Source organism: Lepidochelys olivacea, assembly GCF_965140295.1.
Source record: "Lepidochelys olivacea isolate rLepOli2 genome assembly, chromosome: 13".
Classification (NCBI taxonomy): Eukaryota; Metazoa; Chordata; order Testudines; family Cheloniidae; genus Lepidochelys; species Lepidochelys olivacea.
Genome location: NC_140423.1, coordinates 23048791 through 23072287, shown reverse-complemented (window position 1 = coordinate 23072287; position 23497 = coordinate 23048791). Strand labels below are relative to the sequence as shown.

Below are 23497 nucleotides of genomic sequence, written 5' to 3'. Positions count from 1 at the left end.
ATGTGGGGTTAGTCAGCAGGGGAAGGTGGGGAGTTCTCTTATTCTTTGTGCCCTGGCAGCAGTCTGGGGCTTTGGGATCAATCCTGCAGACACCTGTGCCCACAAATAATGCCACTGACTTCAAAGGAGACAACTTGCGAATGAAATTGCTCATGTGCATGTTTGAGTGACTGCGTCCTTAGCTGCATTCTTGCTTCTTAGACCAATACAAACAGCAGGGCAGTTGAAGAATTTTATACTTAAGTCTCAGCCCACCCTATTTAAAGGATGGTCTGTCAGAAACTGAGTGTTCCCAAATCGTTTTTCCCCCTCTAATGTTAACACGTGATAGACATGCCTGGTCTGTTAAATATGTGTTTATAGAGATCTCATGGCAATTGAATAAAATCACAAGCAACGGCATACAAGTGCTGTAATCATGCTCATTCTGTAATATCGTTAGCACTGTGTTAAATCTGGTGACTGTACTCCTATGCAATGCCTCTGCAAACAAAAGCTAACTGTTGTAGCGATTGTTTAGTTTCTGATATTTACATGGTGAGGATTTGTAAACTTGTTAAACCCTCCAAGTAAATAAATAAATAGTTAAAAAAAATAGAAAAGTCAGTATTTTTTTATTTTTTAAAGAAATCAAACTGACTGTCCTTTTATGTGGCTGGATCATAGGTGATTACTTTTTGCTTTATTAGTGTTGGGGTGTGACAAAGTTCCTCCTCTACCTTGGTGGGTCTTGCGCTTATTGGCAGATTTGCTAGCTTCATGGCAGCCCTCAGTTTGGCCGTTTTCGTGAACCCACAGTCCAGGTCAACTCTTCCCAACTGCTGGTCAGACACAGGAGGTTTGGAGGGAACCCAGGCCCGCCCTCTACTCCGGGTTCCAGCTCAGGGCCGTGTGGAATGCAGCTGTCTAGAGTGCCTCCTGGAACAGCTGGGCGACAGCTACAACTCCCTGGGCTACTTCCCCATGGCCTCCTCCCAACACCTTCTTTATCCTCACTATAGGACCTTCCTCCTGGTGTCTGATAATGCTTGTACTCCTCAGTCTTCCAACAGTCCACATTCTCACTCTCAGCTCCAAGCGCCTCTTGCTCCCAGCTCCTTACACATGCACCACAAACTGAAGTGAGCTCCTTTTTAAACCCAGGTGCCCTGATTAGCCTGCCTTAATTGATTCTAGCAGCTTCTTGATTGGCTGCAAGTGTTCTAATCAGCCTGTCTGTCTTAATTGTCTCCAGAAGGTTCCTGATTGTTCTGGAACCTTCCCTGTTATCTTACCCAGGGAAAAGGGACCTACTTAACCTGGGGCTAATATATCTGCCTTCTATTACTCTCCTGTAGACATCCGGCTCAACCCTGTCACAAGGGGTTTGTGAGCAAACTGGAGGTTGGGTCAACTTATGTTGCTCAGGGGTGTGGATTTTTCCTGACATATCTGGGTTGACCTAATTTTTTAGTGTAGGCCAGGCCTAAATTGGTCAAGCGTCAACTTCCAGCCACTGGATCACGTTATACCTTTCTCTGCTAGATTGAAGAGCCCATTAGTAAAGATTTGTTCCCCATGTAGATCCTTACAGACTGTCATCAAGTCACCCCTTCACCTTCTCTTTGTTCAGCTAAATGATGTCACAAGTTAAAGTGGGGGCTGCTTGCTTGTGCCTCAGGGAGTTCCCACTTTACAGGAAGATGCCCTGATCCTGCAAGGCCTGAGAGTCACTTGATACAAAAGTAGATTCATGGAACTCACCTAATCACATGTTTGCAAGAGGTGGGCTTTGGTTGCATTGTGGGAAAGGACATGATCACAAGTGCCAGCACCTACCTGCTCTTAGTAAGGATACTTGGAGGTAGACATAGGGCCCCCATTGAGCAGCTGGATTACTTTTTGATGGACTATCATGAAAACAGTGATCACACATGAGTGGCATAAAATAGTGAGCGTCCCTCCTTCTGACTGGCACCTGCAGTAAGATCATTATTCTCTCTGTCCTGATGCTGTGGTTTGCTCGCAGCTCACAGGATGTGTTCTGCACCTCTCAAGAAACTGAGCTGCTGAGCTCATGGAAAAAAAGCTGGGTCAGAGGCAGGGGGGAAAAAAGGAGAGACAGAGAAACTAAGATGTGAAGCTTTATAAGCCACAGACACCCACGCAGCTGGGTCCTGTGCTGCTTTAAAGGTAAAATGAACATTGAGGTCTTGCCGTGGCTGTGCTACAATTAGACTGGTTGTGCAAAGAAAAATCAACGCGTGCAAAATATATATATATATATTTTTGCACAGTGAAAGAAACTAGGTCATTTGAAAACAAGCAGCCTGAGTTGCAGAGCCAAGATCCACATGGGGCTTTCTGGACTACAGTGCTCTAATGAGTAGCACGGAAATCGGTCCAGTTCTGCCACCTTTCGATGCTTGTAAACCTATAGCAGTTCTCTGGTGCTCGAGGAGGATCTAGTATTTCTGGTAGTGGCCGCTGCCTCACAATAACTTCCAGGCTGCTGCCGCTTTTTAAAGCCATGTTGAGGCATGAGTTGCAAAGCACAGCCTCTTTGTCTTCTCTCATTTTCTTCTCTTGTAGGTCTCTCTGTTCAGTTCTGTTTGTTTCTTGTTCTTGTGTCAGTGTAAGAGCTACAGGAGGCTAAAATTTATGCAGCGAGCAGGTGAAGCCAGGCAATGGCAGAGCAAGCTTCCCACCCCCTTGGCTCCCTCCCATGCCTTCTAAATGTGCTGTTTCCTCTGGCACTTCTTGGGCACAATCCTGCAAGCTTTCCTCCTGGGAGTAGCTATGCCTCAGGCAAGCAGACCCACTGACTTCCACTTCCACTTGCTTTAATAGACCTGCGGAATCAGGCCTTTGCTGCTTGAGCTGTTTTTGTAGGGACGGACACAACTTTTACTAAACAATCGTGAAAAGTGGCTTCTGTTTGGCAACGGGGGACGTCAAGAAGCGGCCCTCACTGTTACCTCTTAAACCATCCAGTTATTAAATACATTGGGCTTCAAATCTTCAGGGTTAGCTAAAACATTGCTAGACTAGACTCCCTCCAAGGAACGCTCTCAGAAGGGTAGAATTCTGTATTACGCTCAGGTGCCTTTGACCTTGTGTTCCACTCTGACTGAAGCCCACACACTCAGGCTCACAAGTGCCACTGAAGCTGCACTTAGGCTTTATTCTGGTGTCTCTGCACATGACGGTTTCCACAAGAAAAGCCCAGGACCAACCTGCATGCTTTGGCTCTTCTGTAAGTTAGATTTGTATTGGAACGCAGGGTTCCAGCTTTCAGCCTGAGTAACTTGCAGAGGAAGCAGAATGTCTTGTTTAGAGTCTGCGGAGGTATTTACTGAAGGGGTTGGGAGGTATTTACAGAAGGGGCTGAATCCAGTGGTGAGCTGGAGCCGGTTCGCGCGAACCAGTTAAATTTAGAAGCAAATTTAGAACCGGTTGTTAGGGCTCCCTGAGCTCCTGGCCGGGGAGGCTCCCCCGGCCCCTTCCCCACCTTTCCCCCTCTTGCAGAGCCTCGGCATGCCACACTGCCGGCACCAGCTCTGGACCGCTCCTGCTTTGAGCAGCATGGTAAGGGGGTGGGGCTGCAAGCTCCAGCGGGCTGCGTGGCATCCATACACGCTGCCCTGAGCAGCATGGTAAGGGGGCTGGGCCAGGGCTGGGAGGAGGTGTTGGATAAGGAGCAGGGAGCGGTTGGAGGGGGCGGAGGTTCTGGTGGGGGCGGTCAGGGGACGGGGAATAGGGGGGTTAGGTAGGCAGTCACTGCCCCAGAAAGTCCCAGCCAGGCTGGGGCTTGGCTGGGGCAGCCCCCCAGGAAAGGGGCCCCGACTCGCAGCGCTAGGGAGGGTGCATGGTGTAGGGCTCAGTGTTATAGAAGGGGTCTGTTGGAGACCGGGCCGGCTCTAGGCACCAGCAAAACAAGCAGGTGCTTGGCGCCGGCCATGCCGCCCCAGAAATGTGCCCCCGCCACCCTAGCTCACCTCCGCCTGCTCCCCTGAGCACGCTGCCGCTGCTCCGCTTCTCCCCACTCCCAGGCTTGCGGCGCACCAAACAGCTGTTTCGCGCGGCAAGCCTGGGAGGGAGGGAGGAGAAGCCGAGCGGCGGTGTGCTCCGGGGAGGCAGCGGTGGTGGAGCGGAGGTGAGCTGGGGCGCGGAGCAGTTCCTCTACTCCCCCCCGTTACTTCTTGTGCCCCCCCCGACCCTCGCTCACCTCTGCTCCGCGTGCTCCCCTGAACGCTCTGCCTCTCCCTGCCTGAGAGGGAGGTGGGAGAAGCAGAGCGGTGGTGTGTTAAGGGGAGCAGGCAGAGCAGAGGTGAGCTAGGGCAGGGGGTTGTGGGGGGAAGCCGTAGGAAGCAATGCGGGGGGGGGGGAAATGTGGCATGCCTGGGGGAGGAGGCGGGGCTGGGGATTTGGGGAAGGGGTTGGGAAGGGGCGGAGCCGGGGACGGGGGGGCACGAAAAAAAAGCGGGGGCAGCCAAAACTTTTTTTTTGCTTGGGGTGGCAAAAATCCTAGAGCCGGCCCTGGTTGGAGAAGGGGCTCAGTGCTAGAGGGGGCTGCATGGAGCAGCACCGTTTGAGGGGCGCGGGGCTATGGAAGGGCTGCGGGGCCCTGTGTCCTGTCTCGGGGCAGGGGCCGCGCTACGGCTGGTACCTGCACTGTGCAGCCATCCAGGCAGCTGCTCCGGGGCCCCGCAGGCAGAGGCTGATCTGATGACGCCTCGCTCAGCAGCCACGGCCGAGCTCCATGCTGCTTCCTGCCTGGCCCAGGAAGTGTGACCGGCTGCACTGGGCAGGGAGATCAGGCACCATGTGACTGGGCGCCGCACAGGGCCGGGGAGCCAGGCCCCTGGCAGCAGCAGCCTCCTCTGCCCCAGGAGCCGGGCAGGGCCGGCTGGTGCCGTGGCTGGGGGCTGCCTTGGGCATGCTGGGGCGAGCCTCCCCCCTCCCGTCTCTCCCGCTCCTGCGCTGTGGGGTTGTCCGGCCTCCGCCGCTTGGGGGCACTCACATCCCGCGGTGGGGAGTCGGGCAGACGGCAGCCTTTGCCTGCAGGGAGCCGCCGTCCCACATGCCGGGAGCGACCCCACTGATGCAAGGGCTGCAGGACTCCTGTCCCACCAGCAGGCACCTGGGATGGAGAACGGGCCTGGGGAGGGCAGGGGGGCAGGACAGATCCTGGGGGGTGGGTGGGAGGGGTCAGGACAGAGCCTGAGGGGCAGGACAGAGGCACATCCCTTAAATCAGAACTTTTTATAGGGAACCAGTTGTTAAGATTTTGGCTGCTCATCACTGGTTGAATCCTTTATCAAAGGCCTCTGGAGGTATTTGCAGGAAGGTGGATGGGGATGAAAGAGCTGTTGTAAGGGGCCTCGGGGTATCCTTCCACGTATAAACCTTGTGAAACTATCCACCATTTCGTACAATCTGGTGCATTCCAAAGGGAAAGAATTTACTCTTCAGAAACATCTTTGTGGGCCACGGATAAATCATGCTTGGCTGGACTGCCTTGTGTTATCCAAAGAGGGCTGAGGTCTAGCAGAGGCACATGCCTTTACATAATTTGCTTTGACTATGATTTAAGCTGCCTTGAGGACTTACTCGATCTGTTTCAGACTGCCTCTGTGTTTTGCAAATACTGTCTGTCCCAAAGGGCCTTGAGGCTTTTAGCACCACTTCTGCTTAGCAGCGATGCTGATCTTTCTCTGTTTTGAAATGGCGGGTGAGCGAGGAATATTCCTGCCAGCTTCCGTCTCCATTTGATTATAACCCTCCAAATTTTCAGGCATTTGCAAATTTTGCATAACGAACCCCCAGTATCTGACGTGGTCAGACTTGCCTGGGAGAGGTTTGGCGGGAAGGATGGTGGTCGGAAACTTGACCAGCTCTTTTAATATGTGGCTTTAACGTAGTGGCCTGTAAATATACCTAAATTTTGACAGGCTTTGGATCTACATTGGGACTTTGCAACCCTATACTCTGTGTACCTGTACATTTAGCGGAAACTAGCTCATCACTGAGGCAACTTGTTTGTGCTTCATTAACTGTATCTCAAATTCATCTCCTGTAGTGGAATGTGCAGTATATTGAGTATGGCTGTTCCTCTCTTCCTGTCATTGCCTTCCTGGGCCTCTTGATTAGCCTTAAGCTGATAGGCTAGTTGGCTTGGTAGCTCACCCAGCCTGATTAGCTAATTATCTTCAATTACCCCAGTCAGCTGTCTCCAGGGGGAGCTAGTTGGTGTCAGAGTGCAGGCTCAGGTTTGAAATCCCCACATTCTGTCACACCCCCCTTTGGGCTGCAAGTGGTTAGGATATAAACGTCCTGTCACTTAAAAAACATTTTCCCAATGTATTAGGTCTGTTGGCAGCAAAACACTTAGCTGTGTTTGGTTTTGTGGTAGCACCTCTAAAGCCCCGGTTTGGGATTTGGAGCCTAACCGTGCTGGGTGCTGCACACACAGTGCAGACAGACCCTGCCTCAGTGTGCAGTGGCAGTAAGGTGAAGTCGTTGGTGGATACAACAAACAGAGGTGAGGAGAGCACAAGGTAACATTGACACCTTGATTGTCACTGTGTGTGTGTCCATCCTGCATCGGCCTTGGGGGATGAACTGGGTGACTTCACTGGTCTCTAGCTTTTGTTTTATTTTAACACTCGAGACTGCTTTGCCTAGTGGCCGGGGCACTGGACTGGGTCTCAGACCTAGATATTGTTCCTGACTCTGCCACTGACGTGCTCTGTGCCTCTGTTATCTTCTGCTCTTTGTCTTACTACCAGATGATGTAAGTTCTGCAGGACAGGGACTCTTGCTGTGTGTCTGTAGAGTGTCTAGCCCAATGGGGCTCAGATCACCGATGGGGCTGCTAGAGACGACTGTAACGCAACTGGCAATAGCCTCATCAGGCTGGAGGCAATCTAGAGCTGTCATAAACAAGTGGGCTGCTGTGAGAGGTGAAACTAACTTCCCTGGTGCCTCAAGGAGAATGAGGCTGGGGATCTGACCAGCGTCAGATTCTTAAGTGGTTACTTTATGTGTTACGCCAGAGGAGCCCATAGGTGAGTCATGGCCTCAGGGAGCTCCCTGGTGCTCTAATGTGCAGTTCGCCTCAACTAAAACTGCGACATCTCCAAGTGGGTTTCACTAGGTCCCTTCCAGCTGGTAGGTGACAACTGTACAATGCATCACCAAGTTTTGTAGTTAAAAGCCTTGACCTGGTGTAACGCCATCAGATCCCGGTCGTTGTTGGATGGGATCGAACCTGGGACCTCTCAACCTTAGTGCGTAAGCCTGAAGCCACATGTCTGTTAGCTAAGGCTGTAGCAGACTCATTAATCTCCAGATGGTCTCAGTGTCACTAGAGGGGGATGGAGCACCACACCAAGCAGGCCTGGGTTCAGGTGTCAGCAAAATGGACACTTCTTTAAGATGGTAGCTGTTATCAGGGGAGGTTTTTTTCCATTGGGCTGGGAATGGTGACTTCTCTGAATGGGGCTGTTGGAGACTTAGCCTTGTTTCTTCCTTCTCTTCTCAGGGTTCCACCATGTGCTCCTTTGAGATTAGGATGCACCGTTCACAGCTCAGCCCCAGGAGACTAGTATAGTGCTGGACTGCTGACGCGCAGAGCACCTGCTGTGGGATATCGCTCCAACTGGGCCATCCTGGGCCGGCACTCCTTCTCTCCCAGCAGAGCCAATGGACGCCCACGTGGATCTCCTAACAGAACTCGAGCTGCTGGATAAGGTGCCCACGTTGGAGCGGCTGCGGACAGCCCAGAAGCGCAGGGCTCAGCAGCTGAAGAAGTGGGCGCAGTACGAGAAGGAGATGCAGCACAAGAAGCGGAAGCATGAGAAGCGGAGGAGCGCTGTCAGCCACAAGAAGGTGTCTTTTGAGGCCAGCGTGGCTTTGCTGGAGGCGTCACTGAGAAATGATGTGGAAGAAGGTAGGACTTGCTGGGGGCGCCTCTGTCTGGCAAAGTCCTTATGGCTTGGCTACTGGTGAACCTGTTGTACCTCCGTGCGGTGTGCAGGGCCACTTCCAGTGGTGTCTGCACAGAAGCACTGCCCCTGTGGGCTGGCATTTCCTGCAGTGAAGGCACCAGGCAGCATGGATAGGCTAAGGTGGTGCGGTCAGTGTGGAAAGTCACACTTCCTTAGACTTCTGTCAAAAGGTGCCCCAGGTACATGCTGGGGGTGCAGGCTAGATCCTTTTTGGGGGGAGGTTCCTTTCACCTGTCCAACCCTCCCATGCAGGGACAGGCCTATGGTACTTCTGCCCCATATGGCAGGGGAGCTACCAATTCCTATTACTCTGCACTTCTGCAGGAAGATCTTAAAGTGCTGTACGCATGGATAAAAGAAGCCTCCCAGCACCCCGTGAGGTGTGTCAGTGTCTCTTTCCACTTCAGAGATGGAGGAATTGAGGCACAGGGTGGCGGAGTGACCTGCCCAAGGTCCGAAAGCAAATCAGTGTCAGAGCTGGAAATAGAACCCCGATCAGCTTGACTCCCAATCCCCTGCCATAGTAGCTAAGATACTACAATGCTTGCCATTCATGGGGATACCTATCAGTAGCAGAATATACCCTGACCTGGCCTTCCCCTAAAGCAATGTGTTGTATTTCCTCCAGCCTTCACCTGTCACCCAGTACTACAATCGCCACTTCCCATGTATGTGACTTCAATCTAGCTCCACTACACTGTCTGTGGTCAAGGAAACTGTCTGAACAATTTCTCTGACTAACTGTACTGAAAACTAGAATTGAAATTCCCATGCTGAGGAGCAAGAGAACAGCCTCAGCAGCTGCTGATGGGAGTACTGTCCTATCGTAGTAGAAGCTGTATCTGGTTTACTGGCACTTACGTGGATATGTGGAGATGCCTGGAACCTTGCTGAGTTTCATCTTCGCTCTGCCAGTGCAGGTTTATATTGTGGCTTCTAATCTCTAGCCTAGACTGAGTAGGAGCCCTCTCCTCTCTTCCATGTGGCAGCGTGTGCTCCCCCAGCTCTACCAGCTGGTATAGACCTCCCTTTTCCCATCCCACGCCCTTTGGGGAGTGTAGTGGTAGCCGCACACTTACGGTGTGCATGGATAGGGACTGAGGTTGGCTCCTTTGGCTTCTGCACAGGGTTTAAGGTGTGTGTATGTTGGGGAGGGGGGGAAGAGGTAACCTGGCCTGTTCTGGAAGGAGTTTCCCCCAAAGTCCTCCCATGGCTGTTCTCTCTGAGATACCTTCTTGTATTCCTTTTAGCCCCTCATAAAGACATATTGTACCTAATGGGCGTGACAGTGATTGAGTCTGGGGTAGATCGGATTTCCTGTAGAGCTGTGTCTGTCATATCTCTGTAGTGCATTTTGCAAAGCAGTGTACACTGCACAGCTTTAGTGCATGGAATCCTGGTCTGACTCTTGGCAGGTGGGTCTGGGCAGACCTATAATAATCCTTTGGAGACTGACTTACATATACGTATTTTCACTCTGCGAGTTTAACTGGGTTACAGCTGCCCCCACTGCTGAGCCAGAGTTTCTGAACCCTCACTCTGTTTCATGAATAATTGGCTTCTTGAAGAATGCGAACTATGAGGCCAATTATGAATAATTGTGTCGGTTTTGGACTGTGAAAGCCAGTCATTAGATTTTATGACATGTGACATAAGCGGTAAGTTAGTTGCTGCCTGGCTGGCATCCTTTGGTGGGGGCAGGTAGGTGGCAGCTACTTATGATGTTCTGTATATTTTAAACTGTTGGCCCAGCTGTGAGTGACATGAAATACTTCCATTAAATAGGGTAGTGTTGCTCTCTCACACAATGTCTGGACTTCTGCCTACTGAGTCTCAAGGCTATAAGAGGTCAAAGGCCAGCAGTATTGTTAAAGATCTCAGTACCTCTGCATCTGCTGGCTTTGGATCATAGAGGTTGGGGGTTAAGAGCATAAGAACTGCTAGACTGGGTCAGACCATGGTTGTCTTGCCCAGTATCTTGTCTCTGACCATTGCTTCAGTGTGAGTGTACAGAACAAGGCAATTGTGGAGTGATCTCCCCAGTCTTCCACTCCCAGCTTCTGACAGGCTGAGGTTTCAAGTTACCTTGAGCATGGGGTTGCATCCCTGACCATCTTGGCTAGTAGCCATTGATGGACCTATGCTCCATTAACTTATCCAGTTCTTTTTTGAACCCAGTTATCCTTTTGGTCATTACAACATCCCATAGCAATGAATTCCACAGGTTAGTTGTGTGTTGTGTGAAAAAGTACTCACTCTTGTTTGTGTTCAACTTGCTGCCTATTAATTTCATTGGATGACCCCTGGTTTTTGTATTGTGGGAGAGGGTAAATAACACTTTTCTACACCATTCATGATTTTATAGACCTCTATCATATTGCCCGCTTAGTTGTCTCTTTCCTAAGATGAACAGTCCTAATCTTTTTAGGCTTTCTTGGTATGAAAGTCGTTCCATACCCTTGATCATCTTTGTTGCCCTTCTCTGAGCCTTTTCCTGTTCCACTATATCCTTTTTAAGATGGGGTGACCAGAACTGGACACAGTATTCGAGAGATGGGCACACAATGAATTTATATAATGGCATTTGTTATTTTCAATCCCTTTCCTAATAGTTCCTAACACCCTGTTAGTCTTTTGATCACTGCTGTGCATTGAGCGGAAGTTTTTGTAGAACTATCCACAGTGACTCCAAGATCTTTCTTGGGTGGTAACAGGTAATTTAGAGCCTATCATTGTATATGTATAGCTGGGATTATTTTTTCCAGTGTGCATTACTTTGCACTTAACAACATTGAATTTCATCTGCCATTTTGTTGGCCAGTCACTCAGTTTTGTGAGCTCCCTCTGTAGTTCCTCACAGTCTGATTTGCTTCACTATCTTGAATAATTCTGTATCATCTTCAAGCTTTGCCACTTCACTGGTCACCCCCTTTTCCAGATCATTAATGGATACGTTGAACAGCACAGGTCCAAGTACAGATCCTTGGGGGAACTTGAGGGTTGTTTGGGTCTGAGAAGGAACTCACTCCTTATGCCCGTCTCAGAGACGGCTTGTCTAAAATGTCTTTCCTTGTGGGAACGTACTCAAGTGAAAAGAGTGGGTATGAGCAACACCATACCCATGAAAAGAGACCTGCAGCTTAATGAGTCAGCACCTGTGAGTTTAACAAATCCATAACTGAAAACTACATCATGGATCACCATCTAAACTATCCACGTGTGGTATCAAATATGAAACATGTCCTATGCCCTTGAGTTCCAAAGACTTGGTCCACCCCATCATATGAACTAAAGAATCACCATTAGATGTCATGAAATCAAGACTTTTTTCCCCCTAACCTTCAAAGAGTTGAGGGTGACTATCAAATTCTTGAGCAGATTGGCTAATCCACCCCAGATAGAGTTGTAGTGTGCCCACACACAATAGAAAACACATTGTGACTGGCTCAAATAGAGGAAGATCAAACCAGTCTGGCCACGTAGTTTTCTGCTCTGAAACTTTACTACAGCCTCTACTCTACTGAGACAAGCGTAGAGCTGGGTGGAAATTGTAGTGATTAAAAAAAATAAATGCCCATTGTGTATCACTGCAACTGAGAACTTTCAAAATTGTTCATGAAAACCAATGTGTCCCACCCCCGAATAGCTGAATGTCAGATGGTTACGGAGTGGAAAGGCACAGGCCTCAAGACTTTGCTCTGAATCAGACATGAGTACTGTAACCGCTGGGCTATTGGCTCTTCTGGTGGTATGTCTCGTACATATGCATTCTGACCTGAATTTCAGCCCTGGGGCAGTGAAACCTTTCCTGACAAAAGTTAAAGCTGATACGTTCCTGCCAGAAGGTTCCGTTTTTGACAGACAGGCATTGTCCGACAAACATTTTATTGAAAAATTCCTGACCAGCTCTGTCAAGAGCTTTGAAATTGAGAGAAATTGTTCTGCAAAGCATACCTGGTCACCTTGGCATCTGGTCTTAGTTTAGCTTGTAGTGCCAAGGCCACTTCCAGCTAGAAAAGGAATCTGAATGCAGCACACCAGCCTGGCTGGCAGGCTTTTGATCTCCAGAGTGTTGGCCATATTACTTGGGAAAAGTCCCCAGTTGTGCATGGGCAGTGAAGTGGGTCAAATGCATGGTGAATCATAGAATATCAGGGTTGGAAGGGACCTCAGGAGGTCATGTAGTCCAACCCGTTGCTCAAAGCAGGACCAATCCCCAACTAAATCATCCCAGCCAGGGCTTTGTCAAGCCTGACCTTAAAAACTTCAAAGGAAGGAGATTCTACCACCTCCCTAGGTAACGCATTCCAGTGCTTCACCACCCTCCTAGTGAAAAAGTTTTTCCTAATATCCAACCTAAACCTACCCCACTGCAACTTGAGACCATTACTCCTCGTTCTGTCATCTGGTACCACTGAGAACAGTCTAGATCCATCCTCTTTGGAACCCCCTTTCAGGTAGTTGAAAGCAGCGAGCAAATCCCCCCTCATTCTTCTCTTCCACAGACTAAACAATCCCAGTTCCCTCAGTCTCTCCTCATAAGTCACGTGTTCCAGTCCCCTAATCATTTTTGTTGCCCTCCGCTGAACCTTTTCCAATTTTTCCACGAATCCTTCTTGTAGTGTGGGGCCCAAAACTGGACACAGTACTCCAGATGAGGCCTCACCAATGTTGAATAGATGGGAACAATCACGTCCCTCGATCTGCTGGCAATGCCCCTACTTATACAGCCCAAAATGCCAGTGGCCTTCTTGGCAACAACGGCACACTGTTGCCTCATATCCAGCTTCTTGTCCACTGTAACCCCTAGGTCCTTTTCTGCAGAAGTGAACTGGCTTATAGCCTGGCCCTTTAATATTCCCTTCCTGGCTGTAGCTGATGGAGGTGTCTACAGGGAAGAGACCATTTCTGGACACCTGCTAATCACTCTGACCCTGAAACTCATTGGTCCTCTAGAAAGCAGTTTCACATTGCACACAGGCATACCCCGTGGGTTGTGTGGGGACCAGGAGGTGGGCATGCAGTTTGGGGCTTGAAGCTCTTCTATTTAACGGGAAACGCCACATCTGATCTCTTTAAATGTAGTGTTACCACTCTGACCCCTTTCCTTTGGCTCGGCCCATGTGGCAGGATGTTCCTTTTACTAGTCACGTCCTAGCATGCTAATTCAAATCAGACCACATGTGAAAAAGGCACTTTCAGTGCTAGCTGGAAAAATCAAAGAAACCGTATTGTACTGAATCCCTTAGCTAACTGAAGGCTGAGTGGGGGGGCGGGGGAATGCAGAGGGATCATATCCCCAATGCAACATTTGCTTCCCCATTTAGCTGAATATTTCAGATGCCTCTGGAATACTTCAACTCAATGGGGTTGTACTGTGTTCATTTTTCAAGTCTAAAAATAGTTTACAGACCAGGTTTTGTCCCTATTCTGGTCCCTGTTGTCCTTCCTGAGTAGTCAGTACAAAGGGTGGGTGGAATCTAACTGCAGCTGCCAAGTATAGAATTCCCTGGCAGAGGAATTCTTAACTAGTTTAGAACAAGCGGAGCCAGATCCTAAGCAAATGCCCTACACCCGTTTTAGGAGGCAGAATTTTGCTTCATCAGTTTTCAGCTGACTTTTAGGGCCACAGCCAGATGTTCTTATTTTTATGGCAGCTCCTGCTGTTCAAGGGAAGAGCAATAAATATGATAATGAGGCTGAGAAGTTAGTTGGGGAAAAAACTGAAGAGCCAGGTGTATGTTTTGGCTCAGAGGTAACTAGGTTGGGAAACACAGTGGTCTAAATTCCTCTTCTTGCAGTTTATACATTTGACATTTGTAAAGCGGAACAAAAGGGTATTACTAGGCATAACAAAGTGAAAATTAGGGAGGGGAAAACTTAGACTGAATATCAGGTTAGCAGGGAGATCAACTAAGCTGTTGAATAACCTCCCAAGGGACGTGGTAGAAGCCTTGTAGCATGAGACTAGGCTGGATGAATAACCATAAAGTATCCTTTAGAGAACAATCCTGCATGTGCTTCAGGGGATAGATTGGGTGATTTAACAGGTCTTTACCTTTTCTGGCTTCTTTTACTTTTACACTGCTATAAATAAAAGCAGCAGCAGCTGTTTTGCTCAGTTGTCATAATATAAGTATCAACGCAAAAGGTATTTGTTAATGTTATACGTGGGTTAGAACAAGAAATGCTGCTGAGCCTTACCATTTCCTCTTACAAATAACCACCAGTGTTTGCACTGCAGTCATGTCTAGAGGCCAGGGCCCCATTGTGCTAGACTCTTACAAACATCAACTAAAACCAGTTTCTGCCCAGAAAGGGCTTACAATTAATGTTTAAGACAAAACAGCAGACATGTGATCAGCCTAATGTGCAGCACACCAGCTTCCTCATTCAGAGTGTCATGGCATAGGTGGCTTTTCAGCTGAGATTTACAAGATAAGGTAGTGGCCTTGCAGACTTTTTACAGGGGATTCTTCCTTGCATAAGGAGAAGTGTAGGAGAGCACAGCAGTGCTTGGTGGGAAACTGGACAGACAATCAAGGCTGACATCATTGGCCTCTGTGGAACTATATATAGCCCCCGTACACTGCTTTCCCTGCTACTCATTTACTTGCCCTGTGGGTTAACTGAGAACCACCCACCCACCCTTCCCAGTGTTGTCTGAAGGGTTTTCCTTCCTACTGATATCATAGCAGATGTCCAGCTGTGCAGAGTCCTAACAACTTCCTGGCCAGCATCTGGAACTTCAGAAATACACTCTGGAGAGCAGGTATGATGCTTTTGTTGGTTTCACTGTGAAAGCTGCTGTGAGTAGCTTTGGAATGGAAAGTATTCTTGCAGGATGACAATCCATACAAGCTGGTTTCACTCTTTGTGAAAGGGTGAGTAGCCAGCCCGGCTTCCATGGTGGAAGGTGAACACAAGTACATTCTCTCCAAGGGAGAAATCCTAAATAGGACCTGATTAAAGTAGGCAATGGAGACAACTTCTTGGGCTTTAGTGAATTTGATTTAACTCATGCACAAGTTGTATTTGGAGTAGAAGTACCTGACATGACAAGTTCCTTGCTCACTTTTGGAGGTAGTTCTGCCAAATCCATGGTTAAACTCACTGGCAGGACAGTGTGGTGGAAGCTTAGACAGCCATCCCCAATGCTATATCTAGTTTGTGAATGGAAGACTTGTGAATGAAGACTTCAGTCTCCAGGGCTGTGACCCAATCAATACTTTCTAGAACACTGAACGATGAAAATAATACCTAATAGTTGGCCATCAAATAGGAAACCACCACTGAGACGCTGAAAACTCAGGCCAAACTTCTCCTGAAAGCATGCAGGGCGGCTGTGCCTGGAAAAAGGTATGTGTGCTCAATACCTGAAACACGCTGCATTTGCTCGCAGATTGGGTAACTGCACAACTGCTACCAATTTGCGCTTACAGTTCCCACTTGCATGCATGCATAGCAAAGCAAGAGATTTCCTTGTAGCAACTTCAGGAGGTTCTGTTCTGTTAAGTGTCTTGGTTGGCTGAGGAGGTAAACTGAAAAGATTGGAGTGTCCGCTGGAAAGTACGGGAGGTCCAGTATTGCCAACTCACGTGACGTGAAATTTGGTGCTGTTTCTTAAAGCCCCACCACTTAGGGTTATTCTCAAAGTAAAAGTTGGGGTTCTCATATATAACTTTCTGGTCTTTCTCTTTGTGGGGAAGCCTGAAAACCCCAAACCTAAAGAGTCGCAAACAGAAGACAAATGAAACCTTCACATTTATTTAAAAAAAAAAATCTCTCAACTTGAACATGTGGGATAGCAATAATGGAGGCAGCATTCACTGAAACCAAGCATGAGTCTTTTCTAAATGCTGTGGAGTTTCTCACGTATGGATCCAAACCAGAGGCCTGATGCAGATGTTCATGTCTATGGGAAGCTTTGCCAGGGTAGGGCTTCAGCATTGGGCCCTGTATTCATAACAAGTAAATCAATATTTACCTAGTTAGAACACTGGCGTTTCCCTTATGATGACCCTTGAAAACCTCCAGAAAGCTGCAGCAGAATCTTGTGCTCGGAGTGTGCAGTCCATGTTGTTTTCTTTTCTTTGCACTATTTTAGTATAAAACTGACCTTGTCAATTACAAAAGCATTTTAAAAGAGGCCCTAATTAGCGTCTATAAATTGCTTTCCCTAGCCTTTCCAAGTTTATGTGGTCTGTTCCCTTGTTACTAAAAATCCTTTTATAAGGTGCCTTAATTTTCCACCCACATGATTAGTTTCCTGCAGCCTTTTTCTCAGCTTTTCCTGCATGCAGTCAAGCTTGAAGGTGTTTTATCAGTGGGTGCATTTACCTGTTTGATGGGGGATTTTTCTGCTGGCTTCTGTAAAAGGGCCTGAAAAAAAAATTAGTTGTCCCTAGCAGAATCAAGACATATATTTAATAAATTAATCAAGTCCTAAATGTGCAAGGTCTCTGTTCAATAATACATAATTTTTTGGGCTTCTTGGCCACTAAAATCCATTCCTTCTAGTGCACCAACAAGGGAAACGTCAATATCAGCCTTGTTGGCAAAGGTGAAATTATTCTAATGGTAAATTAGTGGAGGTGTGTGCTTCAGTTACGTGCTTATACAATCTGGGTCTGACTACAGCCAGGCAGGCTGATGTATGGCAATTAAGCAGTTGTCAGTGACATCAGAACCTGGGAGTCCATCTGATGTTCTAACAAATGGATGACTCTTCCTGGCTGCTTGAAGTCAGAGTTAGGCAGGAAACTCTGTTCCTGTCTTGTCAGACTTTTGAGATTTCAGAAACTTTCCTGGTCTTGAATAGGGATGAAAAGTAACCTGTGAAATTTTTTGCAAATGGAAAATTTCAGATTGGGTCAATAAAAGCATTTCATTCAAATGTTGACCTTTAATTTCTTTTTTACTATAAATTACCTTAAATGTTTAAACTAAAAGTAGTTTTGAATTGAAATAAAATGTTTCATTTCCAAAACATCAAAATGGGAAACTTTGACAACTTAATTTTTTTTTCAAAATGGGAAACTTTTAAAATGAAAACTTTTCCACTTGGTTTTGACATCAGCATTTTCCTTCTAAAAAGCTATTTCATTGAAAAATTCCCAACCAGCTCTACTTAAAGCATTTACACTATCCACTGAGGAAAGCCCTTTATGGCATGTGCTTTTTCTGTTTCAAGGCATCTGAAATGACAAATAGACCATAAAGAGTGGGGTCGGGCTCTGTTTAATGCGCCTGTCACCATGTCTAGATACTCTGTCAAACTAAAAATCCAGGCCAAAATTCTCAAACGTTCAGCTCCTAAAGCCATACACAGCACCACAACAACAAAAAAGGGGGGTGGGGGGAAAATGATTTTTTTTTAAAGAAGTACTGAACACTTGCAGCTCCTGTTAACTGCAGTAGAAACTAAAAGTGCACAGCCCCTTTAGACACCCTGGTTTGAAAATTGTAACCTTTATAAATTGGCCCAAATATTTAAAAAACAAAAATCCTTGCCTGTGTTACTGTAATCTGAGATTGATAAAATGAAAACAAGATTGTTAATCTAATTTCTCAGTTTATGCTGTGCGCATGCTCTGTCCCAGCATGCTCTCTCACTTTACACAGTGAAGCTAGAATTTCATGTTCTGTTAATATTCAGCTCATTTTCTGGTTTGTTTTTTGTTTTGCAAACTACAGATCTGATCCCACTTCCACAGGAGTCCAGGGTAAAACCTTGATTGCTATGGATGCATTATCAATTCCTAGCAGAGTATATGTCATGCAGTGCTTGGGTTACCAATATATTGTTGAATGGCAAAATTGAAAACAATACTTTTTTATGGATCTCTTCAATCACTGAAAATATTTCATATAGGTTTTTTAAAACTCCTATACAGTGGACCCTAAATGTTGGGTTCAAACTACTTGTCCCTCTTTAACAAAGAATGTTCAATTGTATCCAAGCATTTAAAATCGATCTGGACTTGGCCAATGGCTCTTGCCAACTCCTGGATTTTGTTTCTTAACAAAAGTAGCTTAAATTGGTTAAGCTGCTTCTAAAGTGTTGGAAAGAATGTGGTTTGGAGGCTAGTTTCAGCAGCTTTGTCTCGCTGGTTTCACTTTTAAAACCTGACACACTTTGGCAGGTTCAGTCTTTACTCTTGTACTTTTTAGACAAGAACCATCTCTTAAAACAGCTGCGTTGTCTGGCTGTGAACAGCCATTAATTCCCATTAGCTGCAGTTACTGTTGATCATGTGTGCTGCACACTTCTAGTCTGTATAGGCTTGGTTTAAACAGACCCCTTTAGCATGGGTAATCCCACTGATGAATTGTCCGGGTATGATATTGTCTCAGTCAAACAGTGTATTGTCCTGGTTAGTGTGGGGATGGACTAGGACGGTCAGTGTTTGAGGCTGCTATTACATATCACCATATGTAATACAGTAAAAGCTGTGTTATCTGGCACTTGATCAACCAGAAAGCTCTATTAACCGGCATTTCTGATATCTCCCAATACACATCTTCAGTCTAGTAACCGGAACTAGTGTACTGCGCAGTCGGTTATGCAATTGCACATTCTGCACTCTACTTTTATGCAAAAGAGGCAGAAGACAAGTAAGCAAGCTGATATCAGGGATTTATTCAAAAAAGCAGCTTCCAGGGTGTGTCACAGGGTCATTACAGATTCAGCCCAATCTCCTGCACCTTCTACATCTACAATGACAGTTGATGCTGATAATGATGACCATGAGGTACTGCAAGATCCTGAAGTGCCTTCTGAATCGTCAAAGAAAGATTAAATTATGTTCAGTATAGTTTTAGTGCAAAGAATATTTTTGGTGATCTGGGTGTACACCATGCGCTGCCCATAGTGATATGTAGTGGCATAAGAGAACCTACTGTACAGAAACCTTTACCTGTATACACCTAAGTGCTTCAAGAAACCAACCACTCTTCAGTGCAGTACAGCTACTGGATTGGTGAGTACCTGTGTCATAAATATAAAGGGAAGGGTAAACCCCTTTAAAATCCCTCCTGGCCAGAGGAAAAATCCTCTTGTTTGTAAAGGGTTACGAAGCTAAAGGTAACCTCGCTGGCACCTGACCAAAATGACCAGTGAGAAGACAAGATACTTTCAAAAGCTGGGAGGAGGGAGAAAAACAAAGGGTCTGTGTCTATCTGTATGCTGCTTTTGCCGGGGACAGAACAGGAATGGAGTCTTAGAACTTTTAGTAAGTAATCTAGCTAGGTATGTGTTAGATTATGATTTCTTTAAATGGCTGAGAAAAGAGCTGTGCTGAATAGAATGACTATTCCTGTCTGTGTGTCTTTTTTGTAACTTCAGGTTTTGCCTAGAGAGATTCTCTATGTTTTGAATCTAATTACCCTGTAAGGTATCTACCATCCTGATTTTACAGAGGTGATTCCTTTACTTCTATTAAAAGTCTTCTTGTAAGAAAACTGAATGCTTTTTCATTGTTCTAAGATCCAAGGGTTTGGGTCTGTGGTCACCTATGCAAATTGGTGAGGATTTTTACTAAACCTTCCCCAGGAAGTGGGGTGCAAGAGTTGGGAGGATTTGGGGGGGAAAGATGTGTCCAAACCACGTTTCCCACTAAACCCAGATAAAGTTTGGTGGTGGCAGTGGAAATCCAAGGGTAAAATAATTTTGTACCTTGGGAAAGTTTTAACCTAAGCTGGTAAAAGTAAGCTTAGGAGGTTTTCATGCAGGTCCCCACATCTGTACCCTAGAGTTCAGAGTGGGAAAGGAACCTTGACAACCTGTATACTATTTTATACTTTATTCATTTTATTGTAGTCTAATTCTTTGACAATTGGTATTCCATTGGTAAGTACAACTCTTAGTTAACCGGAATTTTTGACTAACCGGCACTCCCCATACCGCCAACATGCCGGATAACAAAGCTTTTACTGTGTTAGAGAGACAAGGTGGGTGGGGCAATATCTTTTATTGGACCATCTTCTATTGATGAAAGAGACAAGCTTTTGAGCTACACAGAGCTCCAATTCAGATCAGAAGCTGGTCCAACAAAAGATATTACCTCACCCCCTCTTGTCTCTCTAATATCCTAGGTCCAACACGGCTACAGCAACACTGCAAACAATATTTAATATTGTTTTAACAATCCCATTATTTCAGTGGGAATGTAGAGATTGGTTCCTTTGTCCAATAGACATGTTAACTGAGAGGAAGCATGTCATCTGTGGTCTGAAATGTAAGTTTCATTGAGGTTTGTATCATTCCTAGATGCTGACTGAAGTTAAAGCATTTCTCTGGTTTGACAGGACTTGGGGGAGACTCTTGCTGCAGTTGCACCACGTAATGTGAAGGGTTTCCTGCCAAGAGGGAAAAACGGAGGCAGTTCAGAGTTAAGTCTGAAGTTCTCCTCAGTGTGCTTGTGAGGTACGGCAGTTAAGGTCACCATCTTCTCCACAAACACTGCGTTGCCAGATCTCAGCAAGCCAAGCAGAGGACACAATGGCAGCCTTAGCTGGAAATGTCATGGCTTTTGTCAGCTCAAGGCAGATTATTGTTACCTTGGCTCAAGTGGGTGGGTGGGGGATGTTTGTGCCCAAAACAAAGTGCTAAATCTCTCCCGTTTAACCTGTCAGTGCCCCCTGTCACAGCTGCTGTACTTACAACTGCGAAGGACTAGCAGGGACACCCTCCTCAGCCCTCAAGAAGGGCTGCTGTTGGGAAGCACGTGGCAATGCACATGCCCTGCAGGTAATGCTAACTGCCATCAAGCTAGCCCCTTTGAGATTCTTGTTTACGCTTTAATATCCTGCAACTGCCATGTATCAAAGGTCATAATTTCCAAGACTCAAACCAATAATAGTTTGCATGTACACAACACCTTCTAGCCAACTACCTCAAAGCACTTTAAATGTTGCGACTCCCCCGAGGGAGATTTTATTAACCCCGTTTACAAATGGGGAAACTGAGGCACAGACGTTCAAGTAACTTGCCCAAGGTGTCAATGAGTCACTTGCAGAGCTGGGCCTGGAACCCAAATCAGCTGGTTTCCAGTCCCTGCTCCAGCTATAAGCTCAGACTCCGAAAAGTGTCTTTTGATCTGGCTGCCCAACTGGAGGGTCTGTAACTGAAGAGGAACTGGTATCACAGTACAGATATCAGCTAGCTGAAATGGGGATGGCAGCATGGAAGTTATTGCAGTAAGCAAAACTTAGCTCTTCCTCCTCCTCACCGGCCCACTGTGCTGTTACTTCCCGCACTCAAATAGCAACCACCTACGTTCTTCAGCTCCTTCAGTAAAGAGAACCACAAGAGAGCAAAAATAAAGGCACCTGGGGTGATTGGAAGATATCTCCTGTGTAATAGGTGGTGGCAGGAACCTAGAACAAAACAGCGGCCGTGTCTCTACGTGGATAGTGGTCTTGGACATCTAAAGTTGCAGTGCACAAAGGCATTGCGGTCTAGAGCTAAACATGCCACACTTTGTATTGGTCAAGGGGTTTGTAAATGAATATTGGTGACTTTAGAAGGAGAAGCCGGTGCGGAGAGCCCTCACATGTCTGCCTTTCCTGAAGAGGGTGGGGGGAAGCGGGGGAGTCATGCTTGTAGACAGTTCACAGGGAGCAGAGAATCAGCCCAGGGACTATGTGCGGCAGTTTAACATGCCTGCAGGCTTTTCTTTTTGCCTTTTCTCCTGCCCAGGGAGAAATTTAGAGGTAATCTGCTTTATCCTTTCCAGACTTAAATCCTTGTCCTGGCTTCGGGACTGCGGCCTGGGATACACTAAAAAGGAAGGTCGACCCAGCTACATCTCTCAGGGTTGTGAAAAATCCACGCATCTGAGTGACGTCGTCAAGCCAGCCTAACCCCTCATGTAGACGATGCTGGGTCGATGGAAGAATTCTTCCGTCGAGCTAGTGACTGCCTCTCAGGGAGGTGGATTAACTACGCTGACAGGAGAACCCCTCCCATACCATTGCTGTAGTGAGTTTCTACGCTGATGCGCCGTAGCATTTTAAGTGTAGACGTAGCCAGACCCGGCCCTGGTCAGCCTGTATACGTTTACAGTGGCAGTACCTGCTCCTTAGGGCTTAGGTTGTGATCAGGTGTCTTAGTGTATTTATAGATATCTCCATAGCATGGCTGAGTAACTGCATGTATGTGTTTTGTGTAAATGATGCTGGCCCTGTACCCCCTGCCACTCACTTATATTCATTCTCCTCACGCCTCTGTTTTGCTTCGGATCCCACAAGCTGCAGTTCTCCCACTTCCCTGAGGAATGCTCTAATTCCTTATTTAATACCAGTTGCTATGGCAGCTGTCAAGGTAGCTCCTGATGACCTATTGTAATGCTTCTGTTTCTCTGGTGTTTGCTTTCCACTGGAACCTGGCCATGTGTTTCCCAAGCTGTAAGTAATCTGAGTTTGGGAAACCTTATCACCTCTTAAGAATGAAATGGCAAAAAATCAGATTCTGGAAGGATCATTAAAAGTGTTCCGAGCCTGGCTTACCTTATTCCCCATCACTCCATGGCTAGTAAATACGCCAGCAAACAAGCCACAGTTTAACACTGCCATGCTGCCAGTTTAACTCTGTTATCTCTAGGGCCAGAGGAAAACCAGTACATTGCTGACTATCCCAGCACCGCTGCCCTTAATTAGGAAACAATAAATCAGATGCAGCCTGCAGTAAGCACTGAAGTCAAGTGGGGCTTGTGACTGCTTATCCCTGAAGTTGCCCTCCAGAAAATCCCAGGTTGGTGTAAACTTGCCCTCACTTTGAACACTAGCTGAAGGTGAAATGGGATCCAGCTATAATATTTTCCCACTTACACTCAGCAGACACTGTATACCACATTTTACAGTGTCCCAGAGTTTGTCTTATTATCTTACGTTAAACCTGTCCCTTTAGTTTTTCCAAGTGGGCTATTGACCCACCTGTTCTCCCAGGAAGGGAATGCCCCCCTTTTACCTTGCCTGGGCCGAGTCAAAAAGTCTGTTTGTTCCTTGAGGCAGGATGCCAGCCTGGCTGCATGAAAGATCTGATTCACCACAGGAAACTGGATGTTTCTAGAGATCATATTAATGCTGATGCGTATGCCTGGGCTTTGGGTGGGCAAGAGGATAGGTCCTTTTAATAAGGAGGACTCTTGCCCAGTCTCTAAGGAGAGGAGTGAGGAGAGCAGGTCTAATGACCGCCTGGCTATTGGAATAAAGTTGAAAGCAACCCCACTGAACCACCTTGCTCCTCCATGTTTTACCTTAATCCTAGTTCATAGCGGGGACTTGCTAGCTTCACAGTGCTGTTGCTTTGTCCTAATTAGTTATACAACTAGAGCTGTTTGAATAACAAATTTCCTTCTGTGGGAAGATGCAGCATCTCAGAATGACTCTCCCTTCCAAATTAGAACAAAACCTAGCAAAATTTTTTGCAAAACAAAATTCCCAAGTTTTCAATTGGAAATATTGAGATGGTAAAATTTCGATGCTGAATGACCCAAGATTTG

At 46.8% G+C, this 23497-nt stretch overlaps 1 protein-coding gene across 1 annotated transcript in view; it reads left to right on the top strand.

Annotated features, from left to right (window-relative positions):
- The window catches only part of PPP1R16B (protein phosphatase 1 regulatory subunit 16B), a 96907-nt gene that overhangs the window by 15871 nt on the left and 57539 nt on the right, over positions 1–23497 (top strand). Inside the window, exon 2 of the mRNA XM_084646349.1 lies at positions 7526–7933. Within this exon, the coding sequence (XP_084502475.1) occupies positions 7687–7933 (247 nt within the window). The 5' untranslated portion in view covers positions 7526–7686. The remainder of the gene's footprint in view (positions 1–7525; positions 7934–23497) is intronic.